General features: G+C 42.7%; 2 protein-coding genes across 2 annotated transcripts; one reads left to right on the top strand and one right to left on the bottom strand.

The window, feature by feature from the left end:
- Positions 1-355: 355 nt before the first annotated feature.
- Positions 356-2,582, top strand: LOC308145150 (protein C1orf43 homolog). Its single transcript, XM_080516507.1, has 7 exons — positions 356-624; positions 718-819; positions 905-1,013; positions 1,099-1,152; positions 1,688-1,854; positions 1,948-2,006; positions 2,107-2,582. The coding sequence occupies exons 1-7, from the start codon at positions 562-564 to the stop codon at positions 2,312-2,314; spliced, it is 762 nt and encodes a 253-aa protein (XP_080372633.1). The 5' UTR covers positions 356-561; the 3' UTR covers positions 2,315-2,582.
- A 194-nt stretch (positions 2,583-2,776) lies between these two features.
- tuft1b (tuftelin 1b) lies at positions 2,777-15,581 on the bottom strand. The gene is made up of 12 exons (XM_080515487.1): positions 15,498-15,581; positions 9,079-9,156; positions 8,894-8,992; positions 8,702-8,776; positions 8,005-8,070; positions 7,024-7,110; positions 5,844-5,954; positions 4,832-5,055; positions 4,641-4,746; positions 4,277-4,360; positions 3,989-4,074; positions 2,777-3,873 (listed from the first exon to the last, which is right to left on the bottom strand). Exons 4-12 carry the CDS (start codon positions 8,732-8,734, stop codon positions 3,801-3,803), a joined length of 870 nt encoding a protein of 289 aa, XP_080371613.1. The 5' UTR covers positions 8,735-8,776; positions 8,894-8,992; positions 9,079-9,156; positions 15,498-15,581; the 3' UTR covers positions 2,777-3,800.
- Positions 15,582-15,795: the final 214 nt, after the last annotated feature.

The following is a 15,795-nucleotide window of genomic DNA, read 5'->3' as shown; positions in this document are numbered from 1 at the left end:
GAGTAAGGCCCTTGCACCCTCCGGAAGTTCTCCTGTATGTGTTATTATGAACCAAATACAGAGAAATAAAGTTTTATCACTTGAAATATATGCCTACTAGGGCAAATATAAAATGTCATTATGTAACAGTACTGTTTAAAATTGTAATTGATGTATTATACAGTGTGGGTATTTTTTTAATGCATATTGTTTACAAGCAAACACAGTATTTTATTCATAAAATAATTATTAGCTGTAAATAAATGTAACTTTATATTTATGTATTCCACTTATTACGGTAATGTTCATGCCGTAAACCGACTCAATGTGTCGCGCTGTATCGTAAAGCTAGCAAACCCTAAACTGCGTAATTTCACTGAAGCTGAAGAAAGATGGAGATTTGTAGGCCTACAGTCGCTATATATGGTTTGTTTTAACTGGAAATAGACTTTCAAAGCGGAGGAGCAGCTTCGACTCGTAGATATGCGCCTGTGTGTATTAGTCGTGAAACTCACGTAGCAGAGCAACGGTCGGTTTTAGCTGTTAGCTCGTTAGCTGTTTCTGTATACACACAGTGGCAGCATGGCAGATTCCTCGCCGCTCTCTGGGGTTAATGTGGTCCTGGTTATGGCCTATGGGAGCTTGGTGAGTCGGTCAACTGTCGTGGATGATGGCTGCTCTCCCCGCCTTGTGATTTCGTGCTTGATTTTCTAACCTCGTGTGTGTGTGTGTGTGCAGGTGTTCGTGCTGCTGTTCATCTTCGTCAAGAGGCAGATTATGCGCTTTGCCATGAGATCCCGCCGCGGACCACACGCACCGATCGGCCACAACGCACCCAAGGTAAGTCCGTTTTTTTTTGTTTTTTTTCTGTTTTCAAACAAATGGACTGATGAATGTCCTGACCAACGGATGAATGTCCCCGCAGGGCCTGAAGGAGGAGATCGACGCCAGGCTGTCCAAAGTGCAGGAGATCCGCTTCGAGCCTCGACTCCTGTCGGAGGAGGACGACCGGCTGAGGAGGGGATCTCACATCAGTCAGTCACACAGTCACACCCCTTTTCAGATGGAGACATCGTAGCTTTTGTTGCATCTAAATAAAAACCTGTTTGCATGTTAAAGGTTGCTACAACTACCTGTACAGGATGAAAGCCCTGGATGCCATCCGTGACTCAGGTGACCCAGCTTTAATATTATTCCCATCACAACAAAATAAAAACACAACAATGTTGAATGCAAACCTATTGTCATCAGACGCTGGATTTTGGTTTATTTACTTTTCTCTCTCATAATTATAACTAATTTAATAAAGAGGCAGTTTTTAGCCTTTCCCATGTCTTTGTGTGTAATATTGTGTGATTTTATGCACACGTAGCTTGTTTTCTTGTACATTATTGAAAGTGAGACCCAGTTCTCATCTAACATACCTGGTAAAATAAATAAGGAAATATCTCTTTATTTGTTATAAATGGGGAAAAAAGTGTATTCCACTCTTTTATTATTAAATTATTATTCTAATATCCACTTTGCAACATTAGTTTTTACATAAAATCTGATTCGTGTTTACAAATCGGCAAAATGTAATGTAACGTTTATGTTTTTGTGGCCATACAGTGCATTATATTCAGTGGGTTTTTCCCGTATCCACACAGATCTGCCTCATGATGTTTTAAAGCATTATTCAGATTGTTCCGTCTCGTCTGATCCTCAGGAATCCCTCTGCAGGAGATAAGCCGCAGTCCCAGCGCCTTCACCGGACGCAACTTCAGGAGCTGGCTGTTGGAGCTGCGCAACTCCCACTCTCTGATCAAGAGCAGCCGCAGCGCTCTCATCGACCGCCTGCTCGAAGGCTACGACAGCGCTCGCCACGGGACCGGGGTGTGTGGGAGGATTTTTAAAAAATTTTTAGTGTGTGCCACAACTACGTCCTGGAGTTTTTAATATCCATCAATTGCACTTTATCTGTTCCAGGTGTTTGGAGAAGCGGAATTTCTTGAATATCAACAAGCTCTCGATGAACTGGCTGACGTGTAGGTGTCGCCGTGCCGGTCCAGACTTGATGTTTGTTGAGATTTTTCCTGACGTTGGTGGAGCGTGTGTGGTGACCCGTGCGACCTCTCTCTTCCTCAGCGTGAAGGCCTACTCCAGCAGCACCAGCCTGGACCAGCACCACCAGTCGGCAGCCAAGGACCTGACGGGCTCCCCGGTCCGCGGCACCCCCTCCACCATCCAGGTCACCTACCTGCCCTCCACCGGGCAGCGCAGCAAGAGGCCCAAACACTTCCTGGAGCTCAAGAGCTTCAAAGACAATTACAACACACTGGAGAGCACGCTGTGAGGCGCAGGCGACGTGGTTTTTTTTCCAAATCAGCTTTAAAGCAACAAATTAAGTGCTGTGGGGCACTGACGACTATGAATTCAGAGTTGGATATTTATATTTATGATGTAAACAAAAGATTCACAACGGTGAGACACTTTGTACAGATGTTCCAAGGTTTTCGGTGGAGGTTTTTTGGACTTGATAATTCATGTTTTCCTTTCAACAAATTGATTGTAAATACACAACTTATATTTGATTATTTGTACAGATGTAAGATATTTATATGCTGCAGTAATAATTTATTTGATACGGTTTAGTTTGTTTTCATGTGAAAGTTGCACTTCTGTAATTTCAGATAAAAAAAACATCTCAAACATTGTCTGCTGTCTTTAATATCTCCACTAGGTGGCAGTATAAGCTTATATAGCGCATACACTTTGGACCACAGAGGTTAATAAGCCATTAAACGACAACAAATGATCGGTTCAACCAGTATTTGTTTTATTATATTTAAATAAGAATCTACACGATCTACAGAAAAAGGACACAGGCATCACTTCGGCAAATCTATACAATGTTCACAGTAAAAGGTTACTTTAAAAAAAAATGCTCAACCTAAAGAGTATTTGACAAACGAAACAGCAAAGTCCATGCAAACAGAATATATTCAAAGTAAATAAGTGTCATTAAAGTCAGAGTTGTTAAATATGTAACTTTTGTTAAGTACAAACAAACAGGACTGCACAATAAGCATGTTTAGGCCACACTTGGCAGAGTAGATTATTATTATTATTCTAATTGGTGATTTACAGTAAGAGTAAAATGAAGCAATTGATTTGACACCAACAAAGCATTATCACTCTTATTTTTGAGCCACTCTAGTGTCAGAAAAAAAAAGTATTTGAGTTGCATAAGTCACGTTTCATCAGTGACATCGGCTTGGCTGCTGTTGGCAATGTGGCGCAAAGCACTGAAGAATTGATCCCGACTCTGAGGAACAAGGCAGGAGGATAAAGAACAGCTGAAAAACAAAACAAAACAAAAAAAAACAACACCAAACACAATCGTTTGGACATTTGACCTGGAATAATTAAGATGCTGTAATTGACTTGGCTCGTACGTTGACCTGTTGATGCACTTTATTTAAATTCCGTTCGCTGAACTCTCTCGTCTGTCACTGTTGGCCAAACGACTCGCTGATAAAAGTCCTCACGCCAACCGGGTTGTGTCTTGTGTAATTCAAGGAGATCGGCGAGAGGCTTCGCATCGGTTTTGCTTTCAAGCATTTCTCCTTCTACTGGATCATTGTTCTCGATTCATTTTGACACAGAAAACCAACAAGCAGAATGTACAACAGCCTCCACAAGGAACTCTGAGGTCCTACGAAAGGACCCGTGTGCGTTCGGTCTGCAGCTCTACTTTGTGTATACTGGTCGGTGGATATATGTACATATATTTCTACAGAGTTTGTTACTTCTAGTTATTCTGTTGGTTGTTGCTTCATTCAGGATTTGATCTCGATCACTTTGATGAATGGGAGGGCCTTGCTGCTCTGCGTCGTCGGTGTCAGTGTTTTGCTGCGCCGAAGAGAGACGACAAACAAAAAAAAGAAGGGGAAAAAAAAAAAAGGGTACGGTTTGAGTTTATTTTGATATTTAAGATTAAACTCCAGATTAAGAAGCCCCGTCTCACCTGTAAACAACCTCTGGTTTGTTTTCAGTCGGTGACGGATCCTGACCAGCCAGGAAGTACTCCATGTGGTCATGCATTTCTCTGTTCTGGAAACAGAAAGCAGTTCAGACATTATTTCTTTTGCTCGGGGGCAAATATAAAAGATAGAATTTACAACGATTCAGTGTCCAGGGTGAGGTCTGAGAGCTTGTGTGTGTGTGTGAGAGTGCGTGATGCTTCTAGAAAACAGCGAGCAGCACACACACATATAAACTGGTCTTAGATTTGAAGAACCGCGAAGCGTCTCACCTCAGCTTCGAGGAACGCCACCTTCTCCTCCAGATCTCGGATGACTCGGTCTCGCTCCTGCAGGACAGTCCGGGAGTTCTGCAGCTGCGGCGTCGTCGAAAAACAAACCCAAGTTAAACACACGGCCGAAACGCACGTCGCTTTGTGAGCTCAAGCGGAATCAACAATTCACGGCGAGTTCTCTCTTTCCACTGCACGTTTGGGTTTTGGCTTCGCCTCTTCACTTCAGTTGCACCTCACATGTCTGCTGTCTCCAAACCGAATAACATCACGAATGGCTTCCTGAACGTTCGTGGGCCTCAACGTGCTGATTTGTAATGGCGTGTTTGTGTGTGTGCGTGCCGCAGGCCGTGTGCATCAATACCTGTTCGATCATGTGGCGAACCTTCCTCTGCTGACTCTTCAACATGTCGTCGAGGTGATGAATCTTCTCCTTCAAGATGGCCACCTCCTTCTCCAGCTCCTCACACCTGCACAAAATAATAAAAATACAATAGGATCTGAAATGTCGCATGACAAAAACATAAAACGACCTGCTCCGGGATGAGTCTTAACCTCTGGGAGTTCTCCACCCCTTCCTCCCTGTCCGCTCGCAGCTGCAGCAGCTCGACCTCGCCGGCGGCCATCTTGTCTTTGAGGAGGCCGCTCTCAGTCTCCATGTTCTCCAGCAGCCTCTGCAGCTCCTCCACCTGCTGGTCCTTCTCGTCCGACTGCTTCTCGGCCTTCTTGAGCCGCTCCGACTGCTCGGCCAAACGCGCCCGCTGCTCATTTGACTCCGACTGTAAGAAAGAAAGAGTGAGAACTGTGGAGCCATGAGGCTAAACCGTGATTTTTTTTTTTTTTATTTCATTTGGTTTTTAAAGTTACTTTTGTCAATAATGAGGAGGGGAAAGTGACCAGATCAAGATCACATCAAGCCATGTGCTCTAGAAATATTATTTGAATCCCTGTGCATCACAGATACTTTCTTGTTTCTCATATTTTAATGTGTGTTAATAGTCTCCACTTATTTGTTACTTATTAGTGCATGAGCCACGTCCCAACGACTTACTACACACAAATTCTCTCACTGTAAATGTGCTATGTGTGATATTCATGCAGCGTGCTACATTGAAAGAATAATATACAATACACTCAAATATAGTTCTTTTGAGAATGTGGTAATTGTGCTGTACATTTCCACATCCTGCATGTGTGTGAGAGACTCTTATTTCTTTTTTGTGGTGATCTAAATAGTCTATATTTTGTTTGAATCTTGACTCGACATCTTAGAATGACTAAAGGAAAATGTCAGCCGGTAGCATTGGCTTACATTTTTGTGGGTTGTGAGTAATATAATAAAAAGAAAAAAGGGAACTAGACAAGATCACGGACAGAGTCTGCGGTGAAACGTCGGGCCTGAGGCCTCTGTCTCTACTTGCCCGGGGAGACGAGTGCAGAGGATCATCAGATGAGGAATGAAATCAGAAGCTCTGGCTGACAGATAATGAGACGGATCGAAGGAGCGAGGGGAGCGGCGGCGGGCTGAGTCACACAGGAAATGGTGTCACGTGACCGGGACACGAACCTGCAGTCTGTCTCGCTCCTCCTGGTGCTTCTTCTCCATCTCCTTCAGCTGGGCGTACAGACGCTTGGTCGCCTCCCGGAGCCTCGCGCTCTCCTCCTGATTATCCACGGCCTGGGCGGGAGGGCAGACAACATGGCGCGCTCCATTGAGGCCTAATCTCATCAACTCCTTGAACTTGAAGGCAAGACGGGCGCCGACAGACAGATAAAAGGTGACAAACAGTGTTTAGACAGGCTGCTCGTTGTTGTGTGGGGGCGACTGGAGCTTCAACACGAGAAGCTGCTAATTCTCTTATCTCTGGGCCGTCGCTTGTGGAGGCAGGAAAGCTTCATCTCACGGGCAAACAAGAGGATTTGCATCGCTGTATAATCGGAAACCGCTTAGAAATGAGGGCAGTGTAATCTGACCCAAGATTACCTGGATAGCACACATGCAGGTCACTGCTCTTGGACATCCGGAGAGTCCATGTATTTCTCAACACTACTGTCTGGGTGGATGAAGGTGTTGGATTACAGAGGATGTTATGATACGGGTCGAGAATAATGGATGGGAAATACAATATTATGTGTGACCAGCGTGTGACTTGTGAGTGAGCTACGGTGCTCTGTGTGTGTGTGTGTGTGTGTGTGTGTGTGTGTGTGTGTGTGTGTGTATCTGATGATGTGGACATTCATTTGACTTTCGTTGACAAAATAATTGGTGGACTGGGATCATTTCCAATTTTCTTTCAATTAGTGTTGCGCGCCCCTGTCGTGTGGCCAATGTCGTGTTCTCGAGCCATTCATGTTTCTAATTTGCACGTTCACTGCGTCTTTCTGTCTCCAAATTGTAGCAAATCCATTGAAATGAGCTCTTCGGATTATGCAAGTCATCGTTACAGCTGTGATTGGAGTGAGGCAGCAGGAAATCAATGTAAACAAAAGTATTGTCCTCATAAGACTGAACAATAACGTGTGTGTGGGAAACAGCTGGAAGGCCCAACATTGTTTTTTCTATTATGAATTACATGCCTGAAATTAAAATAATAATAATTTTAAAAAAACAACCTCTCAAAGCATTCAAACAAGCGGGTGTGGAAACCTACTTCTACTTTTCCTGTACTTCCTTCATGTTTAATCGGAGCAATAATCCGAACACACCGGCCACACAGAGGATGTTAAAGAAGTGAGAGGAAACGTACATGAGCTTCACTGAGGACATTGTTGACGCTGCTGCCGACAGCTGCTTGGTTGTTGGGCACTTTGACTCTGAAGCCGTTGGCGGGAAACTGAAAAGATAAAACAGCAACCGGTTGGTGGAGTTAAAGCTTCAAATATGCAAATATGACAACGGCACCTTGAAAACTCGACGTTTCCTCAAAAATGTTATTTGGGCAAGTGACATCATTTGGGAACTTCCTCGGTTTATTTATTCCTTCCAAACTAGTAATAATTTAATCAGTATCAGTTATGCTATACAGTGAAATTGGTTACAGTGTTGTAACTTCAGAAAACATCATATACAAACTGTTTTTTGCCCTGCTTTGCTTTTAAGGAAGCATTTTTACTTCCTTTAAAATGTAAAAAAAGCTCATATGTTTGTGATGTGATCTATTAAACTATTATTAAACATAGCTATGAGTACCTCCTCTATTTCACTGCTTCCCTCTAGAGTTTATGTAATTTACATTTAAGGAAGAGCATAATATTTCCCCTCCGTCTATATCCGCTGCTGGGACAAAACTCACATGACTCATAATGACAAAGCAGTTCAGCCCAACTTTTCGAAGTTATGATCATTTTAACACCGAATTGTTTTTATATAGAACTGAGTTGGAATATTTTGCTGTCTTTCCTTAAAAAAAAATCTTAATCCTATAGGTTAATGTGCATTTTTAAACTCTAACTTTACTATTTTGTAAAAAATATGTGTTACAGTGTTGTTCTATACAGTATATATTATATTACCACGGATTCAAACAGGTACTGTTACTCTTCTATTATTCTTTAGATTGTTAGAATTGCTCATATCTAGTATTTTGGTGTTTGAGATGACCGTCACATTAAAGTCGAGAAGCCACGTTCTGTATTCTTTATATTTAATTTATTTGAAATAGATAGGACTTGGTGCCTCATTGCTCCACTATTGTACTGTTTCACTGCACAGCAGCATGTGTGTGTACCTTGTTGTTGGTCGTGCTCTGCCTGGCTGCCATCTGCTCTCGCAGAGTCTTCAGACAGTATCTCACCTGGAAACAAAAACACAGCGCGAGTTCAAAAAGACATGCATGCCAAAACATGGATATAAAATGTATCTCATTTTATTTACCACCTCAACTAACTCACTGCCAAGCAAACAAAGATTTAACCAAATGATTAACCAACTAATCAACCAACCAACCAAAAGACAGACTGACTGACTGAAGGACCAACTAGTCAAGTCACCACCAAACAAGCAATTAACCATCCATCCATCCATCTTCTATCCTTCTTACAATACTCACAATGTGCTTTACACTCTAAAAACAGTAAAACAATCACAAATGAAAAATGAAATGTGTAAAATCAAACAATATGTTTCAGCTGGACGACCCAATAAAAATAGAATACATAACACTGCTAAATACAAAAAAAAGAATATAACAAATTAAAAAGTGATAAAAGTTGTCTAAAAAGGTACAGCCTTCAGTCCAAGCGCACGCACGCGCGCGCGCGCACACACACACACGCACACACACACACACACACACACACACACACACACACACACACACACACACACACACACACACACACACACACACACACACACACACACACACACACACACACACACACACACACACACACACACACACACACACACACACACACACTGACCTCCTGAATCTGGGACACCTCGTCCGTCAGCATCCTGACGCTCTCCGCTGTCTCTGGACGAGACTCGAGGAAGACCTACGACACAGCAGCAGAGTGTGTGAGACGAAGTGTCTCACACCTTCATACAACTGGATGAACGAACTTCTTTTTTTCTTTTTTTACAGGAAAGAAGAAAAAAAAACACACACACACCTTAATGACTTCAACTTTGTCTTCAGTGGGTGTGATGAGTTGGAGTGTTTCTTCCTCCTCCTCTGGAGTCTGTGGCAACACCAATTCCAAGCCACTTTCCTAAGTTCAATAAATAAAGAGTTAGTGCTCTTTGCTCTCAGGGAACGTGAGGACACCGAGCTCCTCTGTGGGTGGAGATACTCTACCTCGCTGCTGCTCTGGTCTGAGACACAGTCTGACGACTCCTGATCTTGTATGGTGAGTCGCAGCCGCCTGCACTGGTTCTGAAGGGAAAGACGAGAGCATATGAGGACGTTGGCGGGTAAAAGAGGGGAATTGGGGACTATGAGTCAAAAAAACAACAACCAATGACGAGGGAGAAGAAGGGCCTTAAAATGAAAGCCACAAGTGAAAGAGAGGGTGGAGCGGAGAGACAAAGAGCGAGAAGGGGGTGTGTTTTTACCATAAAACTTCCCCTTTACTGAAGTTCCTCTGTAGATGCCACACAGCGAGTCTGTAAAACCTAGCAACCCACACCGAGGAGACATTTCCACTGCCAACGTCTGGTGATTATGACTAAAACACCGCCTGGGCTCAATGGAGAAACTGAAACCAGCCCAGCCGGGGACGAAAATATAAACTCTGAAAACATCTGCAGCCACTTAGTCACTATAAACCAAACTTTGTTACCTTGGCAACAAGAAAACGGATAGTATGAGTGTTATGCAACAAAGCATGGTTTTACATTTTTAGCTATAAGTGAGTATCTCCATCAGGTGATTCAGTATTCTATTTTCTTTGTGTATTATCTTCTATTGATCATATTTACATTCCATTCTAGTCTATTCTATTCTATAATTATTTTTTTGCTCCACCTGTTTGTCAGCTATTGATTTATTGAATTTATTGTTTTGTTTTTTTAAAATATTATTTTACATAACAACACAGAGCTCTTTTAATAGAAGGACATGTTGCTGATTAAGTTATTTTTTTGTTGTTTTTTTGTTCACAAAAGCCTTTAAGCTTCCCTGACCCTTCAGCGTCCCCGGAGAGACAACAAATACCTCTTTAACTGCACATAATCCCTTCTTGGGAACACCCTTTACAGTATGCAAAGCTATGTCATCACACAGACTGATGCTTTTTTCTCGTGAAACACCGAAAGAAAACAAGCCGTTTGACTTCCTGACAAATTCAATCCACGTCAGGAAGAAGAGCGAGTTATGTAATAGTAGATATTTATCGTGTCCACAGCTATACTTTTCTTAATCATGGCTTCTGCGTTGTGCAAATACTCATGTGGCTGCAAGTGTGTGCAACTAAAGTACATGCATCACGCTGGAGCTGCCTCCACCCTGAAGGAAGTTATTAAAACTCTCCGTCATTAGCTGGGTTGAGTTAAGACACGATAAGATTTTTAAATTTGTTGTTTTGTAGTGGGAGTTATCACCAATGGCTTTAATTAAACTTGTGTGGGCGCCGGCTCCAGAATAAATAGGACATTCGCTCTAATGATGGAAAATCTTAACGCCAGATGCAAGAAGGAAGGTATTAAAAATGTCTAATAGATGTTTTGACAGTAATTATCTTCTTCGTTGATTTTATTCGTTGTGATGTCATCACACTAAACACTCCACAGGTATTTCGATACCTGGAAGTGTGTCATTTCTAATCGGGGATTCTGTAGGATATTTCAAGCCGTTGAAATACTAGAAATTTTATAAATTCTCAATATTCTTAAAAATGACGAATCTTTGTGTTTCACTCATTTGTTTGTCTTTAACGCATGTGTGTGAGTTTCAGAAGAGTTACTATTTCTGGCCATCCATACTGATTTTGCACTAGTTTTGGATGATTTTAAACTGATGTAGACGAGTTTCATACCATCTTCTCTATGGTAGTAAGGAGGGTAAGAGAGTACAGGAATCCCTGCCCCTTTAAACCTCTCCACCTCCTCTTGGGGGGAATTCTGAGTCGCTACCACAACAACTGGAGGATTAAATCGCTCCATCGGTTTCTCTCAGCTGGACTTGCCTGGTGGATGTCTAAAATGCGATGGGCAAGGGGGGGGTTTCTTATCAGATGCCCGAACCACTTGAAGTGGTTCCTGTCAAAGTGGAGTACTGGCACTACTTTGAGTCTCCCCGAGATGGTTGAGCTCTTCTCTCTGGCACAAAGAGTGAGACCCGCCACCCTCCAGAGAATCCTCACATCACCTGTCCTTGTAACTGCAGCCTCAGAAGATGCTGAAGCAGATAAACATTGGCTGTCAGGACAGTAGTTTTTCCAGTGAAGTGTGCAGCAGGTGTTAACTCACACCGATAGAAGCCATAAAAATATTTTCGACTCTCAGCTACTTATTTTCAGTCAGAAAGGTATTTTTACAGGCTTCAAAGGCAGACGTGACTGGTGCCAGAGACCTATATAACAGTGAGAATAGAAGCAGATGCACACCCCTGTAAGTTGCGGTTTTATCCTTTACAGGTGAATTTCTCCACTAAGCTGTTGCAACATGTGGTCATACAGCGCAGTGATGCTGCTCACACGCCAAGTACGTAACACACACACACCTTTAATTACTCCCTGTGAGAATGACACCTGGGAGTCAGTTACACATTCTCAACATACCACAATCAGTTGTTAGCTTGTGGAAATACTGTAACAAGAACTTCAACAGTTCGCACATGTAAACACATATTTGTGCATGGGCAGGCATCCGGCATGAAAACAAACCAATACAATGGCAAAGGTTGCTATGGCAACCCAAGGGGCAAAGTTTTAATTTGTTTGATATAAAAAAAAAACCTATTTTGATTGGTTCATTCTCTTGTTTGCTGAGCAGCAATCTATAATTTTAATGTAAAGTAAGCGTTGGAAATTCCTTGTCATGCATCAAAGATATCAGAAAGACTCGAATCAAGGACCTCCAGATAACAGAATTATTCATCCAACCACTCCTCTCTGGGGACAAAACCAATGACTATGCAACTTCTGACTAACACCCCGACAGTCAAGTGAGCACATGAAGTGCCAGTGGCTGATATCTGAGCCGAATCCCTTTGATATTCAGGTACAGTATATGCAAAAAACAAAAAACAAATTCACAAGTGTGTGATGCTTGTGCACAAGATGCAGAAAAGAAGAAAAGTTTAGAGTAAAATACATTTGTTTTTAAAACATTCATAAACATGCTTGGAGGCTGGAGATTAAAGAAAGTGACCTTCTTGTGATTTTGTTCTATGTGTGCCACAAAATAATGTGTGTGTGTGTGTGTGTGTGAGAGGGTGTGCACAGATCAGTGCTGTAAAAATGTGTGTGAACATGCCAGCCATAGGTCAGGTCGACACATACAGAGAACAAAAGCAAGGCGACCAATCACGTGAAATGTGGGAGGCACATTTGGTTGCTGACGCAAGGAAACCAGTTCTCTCTTCTCCAATCCAGACAAATGCTTTCGCGTGAGTGGCAGCTGGATTGAGTGTAATTGCAGCGTCTGAAAACCATCAGCGCCGAGGCAGTGACAACATTTCCCTCCGAGTTCTGAAGAAGCGACAGCTCAATGGCTTCCCCTCTCCCAGAGACACAGAGGATTGTGGGACGGACACGCCCTGGGAGGAGCCGACGGCACAGAGAAACACAATGTTCAGCATCTCACCGCACGTTTGTTCTCTCTCTGCTTCTCTAGCACTGACTGTCTAAACATGTTTACACCTCAAATGTTTGGCCACAGAGTCAGAAATTAAAGTAGAACATTGTGACTGGATTCAATTTCATGTTCAATTAATTTCTTGACTTGTTGTTGATATTTCACAACTTCGCCAATACAGCTTAGCTGACATTTGTTTTTCCTGCAACATAAACACACTGTACAGAAATAATATAAAGCAGGTGTATGAGAAGGTTGGATGGACGACTCAAATGAATCCACGCAACTTTCTCTCACTCAATTTGTTCTAACTGTCTCAGGTCCCTTTTCAAATGTTTGCAGGGTTTTCTTTCCTATTCATTTGGGATTTGATTTAGTCTCAGCCAAAAAAGAAACACAGGACTCCTCAGACAACAAAAAAAAAAATGATTAAAAGCCGGATTCTGAGCATCGAATTTCAGAAAACCACCGTGACTTGCACAAACTGCAGTGGCCGCGGCGCCGAGAGATCAGCATGACTTCACCACGAAAACAGCTTCAAAAGGTGAATGTGAATAAAAGCACAAATAATTACCACCACTCCTGAAAGCTGTGCTTGTTATGTGTAATTACAGACCAAAGAGCCTGCGCTTGTTATGCTCCAAGGTGAAATGAAACACTGAATCAATGAATTCAGTGGCGACTCGCCCACTTTGCATGTGAGCAACTGTTACCATCTGATATGTATGTCTTGATGAATAATGGGTCGGGGTCACCTAATACGATGATGTGAGGTGGTTGTAAAGATGACGCATAGACGGTGGAAGTTCAGTAGGTGGCTACATTTCTACAGTTTATTGCCTTGTCTTCTGCCAGACGGGACGGACATGAGCAAACTTGCACTTTTGTCACGTATTATAATGAAATCCACCTTTTCATCTGCTCGGCGCGTTTGCAGTGAAATAAATATTTGGCTTCGTTATTGAGGTGAAGAAAACAGCTGCTCCTCTAAGCTCGTCTGTGCAGCTCAGGGGACGCCTTCATTTACATTTCAATCATAAAGGACTAACCTCAGATAGAATTCAAATGACAGAGAAAGCAACAGCCGCAAAGATGCTGCTCATACAAGCCAGAGTGTTTTGGTTTTCATATGGCGGAGAGCCTCTGGGATAAAATAACCCAAACATTAGAACCACTTAATGACTTATTAGAAGATGATAGATTCACATTTCAGCGTATGGAATAATACAGCATCTATAAATAAGAGATAATCTCTGATATTTCATGCTATTTTACAATGGGGCCACTGCGCACTTTGTTTATTTGTAGTCACAGGAGAGAATCTTTCCAGTTGAACGTTTCATTATTCAACAATTTATACAAAATTGCAGTTGATTCAAACAAGTAACTGAGTTGAGTGAGTCACTGTGGTACACATTAAAAACAAGATCAAATAAACCCCGTCCTTCTCAAACGTCCCTCCATCATATCTACTGGCTCTGTCCTGAAATGAACCTCGTGAAGAAAATGCTACAATGGGAAGATGATGAATTAAACAAAAAATAAAGTTTAGGTAAAAATATAGTTTGTGGTAAATACTACTATCCAGGACATGTGAGCCTTTCAGCTGAACAGTTTTGGGGGGGGGGGGGGGGGGGGGGTCTGTTTTCTGTCTCGAGTGTCCTCCTTTCATCAGACTACACAAAGGAGCAGGACGACGGAGACCTGCTTCAGCTGCTGCACACATTTCTGCTTGGCAAGGTCTCCTGCTTTATGATTCTCTCCTCGAAATACCTTTAAAGAGTAAAGTACAGGTCAATGCAGAAGTGCTGCAGTTCCTACGGTGGTTTTGTGACATGCCTATTCATTGGTTTTGGAACTAAATGCTGGAAATTGGGGAAACATGAGATCACATCATGACAGGGGCTGAACAGTGAAGTGGAGAACAGGAGCGTGAAGACGGGGGGGCCGCCGAGTCGAGACGGACAGACATTACTGCGTACACTGAGGTAATCATATAGGAAAAGTTCAGCTGTAGTGGATAAGACTTGTAGATAAGGCAGGAAAACCTCAGTCCAGGCTGACTCATGCTCACTCACATCACTCAGTGAGTTCACACGATCAATACAGCTCCAGTAATGGGAGCGATGATGAGCCTGACGAACACTGCTGGTTTGGAAGTGATGTCACTCACACTGAACTCTGCGACAACGAACCAAGAAGCACAGTAACACATCCGTACGTCACTCTAACAAGCTGAGAAAGAGCGAAAGCGGTGGAAGAAGATTTAGAGCAGCACAGTGTGACATTGCAGCCGACTGTGAAACCCATTCCTCTCCAAGTGCAGTCAAAACAAGATAATTTATAACCAGGCAACACACACACACACACATACACACACACACACACACACACACACACACAGGCACGCACGCACTCTAAGACAGTCTAAAGCAGTTAATACAGTACAGGACCTCATGGACATCAGAAAATCCTGTTCCACAGGATCACACGCGGTAATTATAAACCTATTTTTTTCCCCCTGTGAATAATACCTACTCAATGCGTCACCATAAGTTCAATTGAATCACATTTCCAAGCAACAAGGAGCAACTGAAAAAAAAAGATTGTTTTTTGTTGTTGTTTTTTTTAGAAAGTTTTAAAGTTTGCTTTATATTTGTAGAAATCAAATGAAATTACACCAGATGATAAATGACACTTTTCTAGAAAAAGTCAATGTTCACACAAGCAATAAGGTTCGATGTGATTGTGCCCAGGATTTCAACTCTAAATCAATATTCATGACCTGACTTTAACCTGCGTATGCGTGAGAAGAAGAACTGCGTAGACCTGTCCAGAAGAATCACATAACCAAACACATTTCATTCAATCCAACCAAAAATCCCTCCCCCCCAAAAAAAACAAAACAAACCACAGCCTCTTGTATCATCATGCAGCTCACTGACAAAGTAGAAACCATCATCATGAAAACTTTTCTACCTGAGCAGGCAAAGTTGTGTGGGACTCTTCCCAGTGATGATCAGCTGCGACCCAGACCGCCTGTGACTGAGTGAATGCGTGAGAAGCTGCGGGCTGTCTTGCCTTACATGGCTGGGCGAGGCTCCACCAGCCGCCCAACCCTTTTTATTCCTCCAGACTGTCACTGTGATACACCGCCAGGCCGAGGAGCCACATGGCTGCGAGCCTCCCCTGCAGGACTGTGATGCCAAGTACACAATGGAAAGAACTGGAGGAAACAGATTAGATTAAACACAGCCCCCTATGAATACACTTGTCT

This window comes from Blennius ocellaris, assembly GCF_963422515.1.
Source record: "Blennius ocellaris genome assembly, chromosome: 20".
Taxonomy (NCBI): Eukaryota; Metazoa; Chordata; class Actinopteri; order Blenniiformes; family Blenniidae; genus Blennius; species Blennius ocellaris.
Note: the sequence above shows the minus strand (reverse complement) of the source record. Positions and strands in the feature narration are given on the sequence as shown.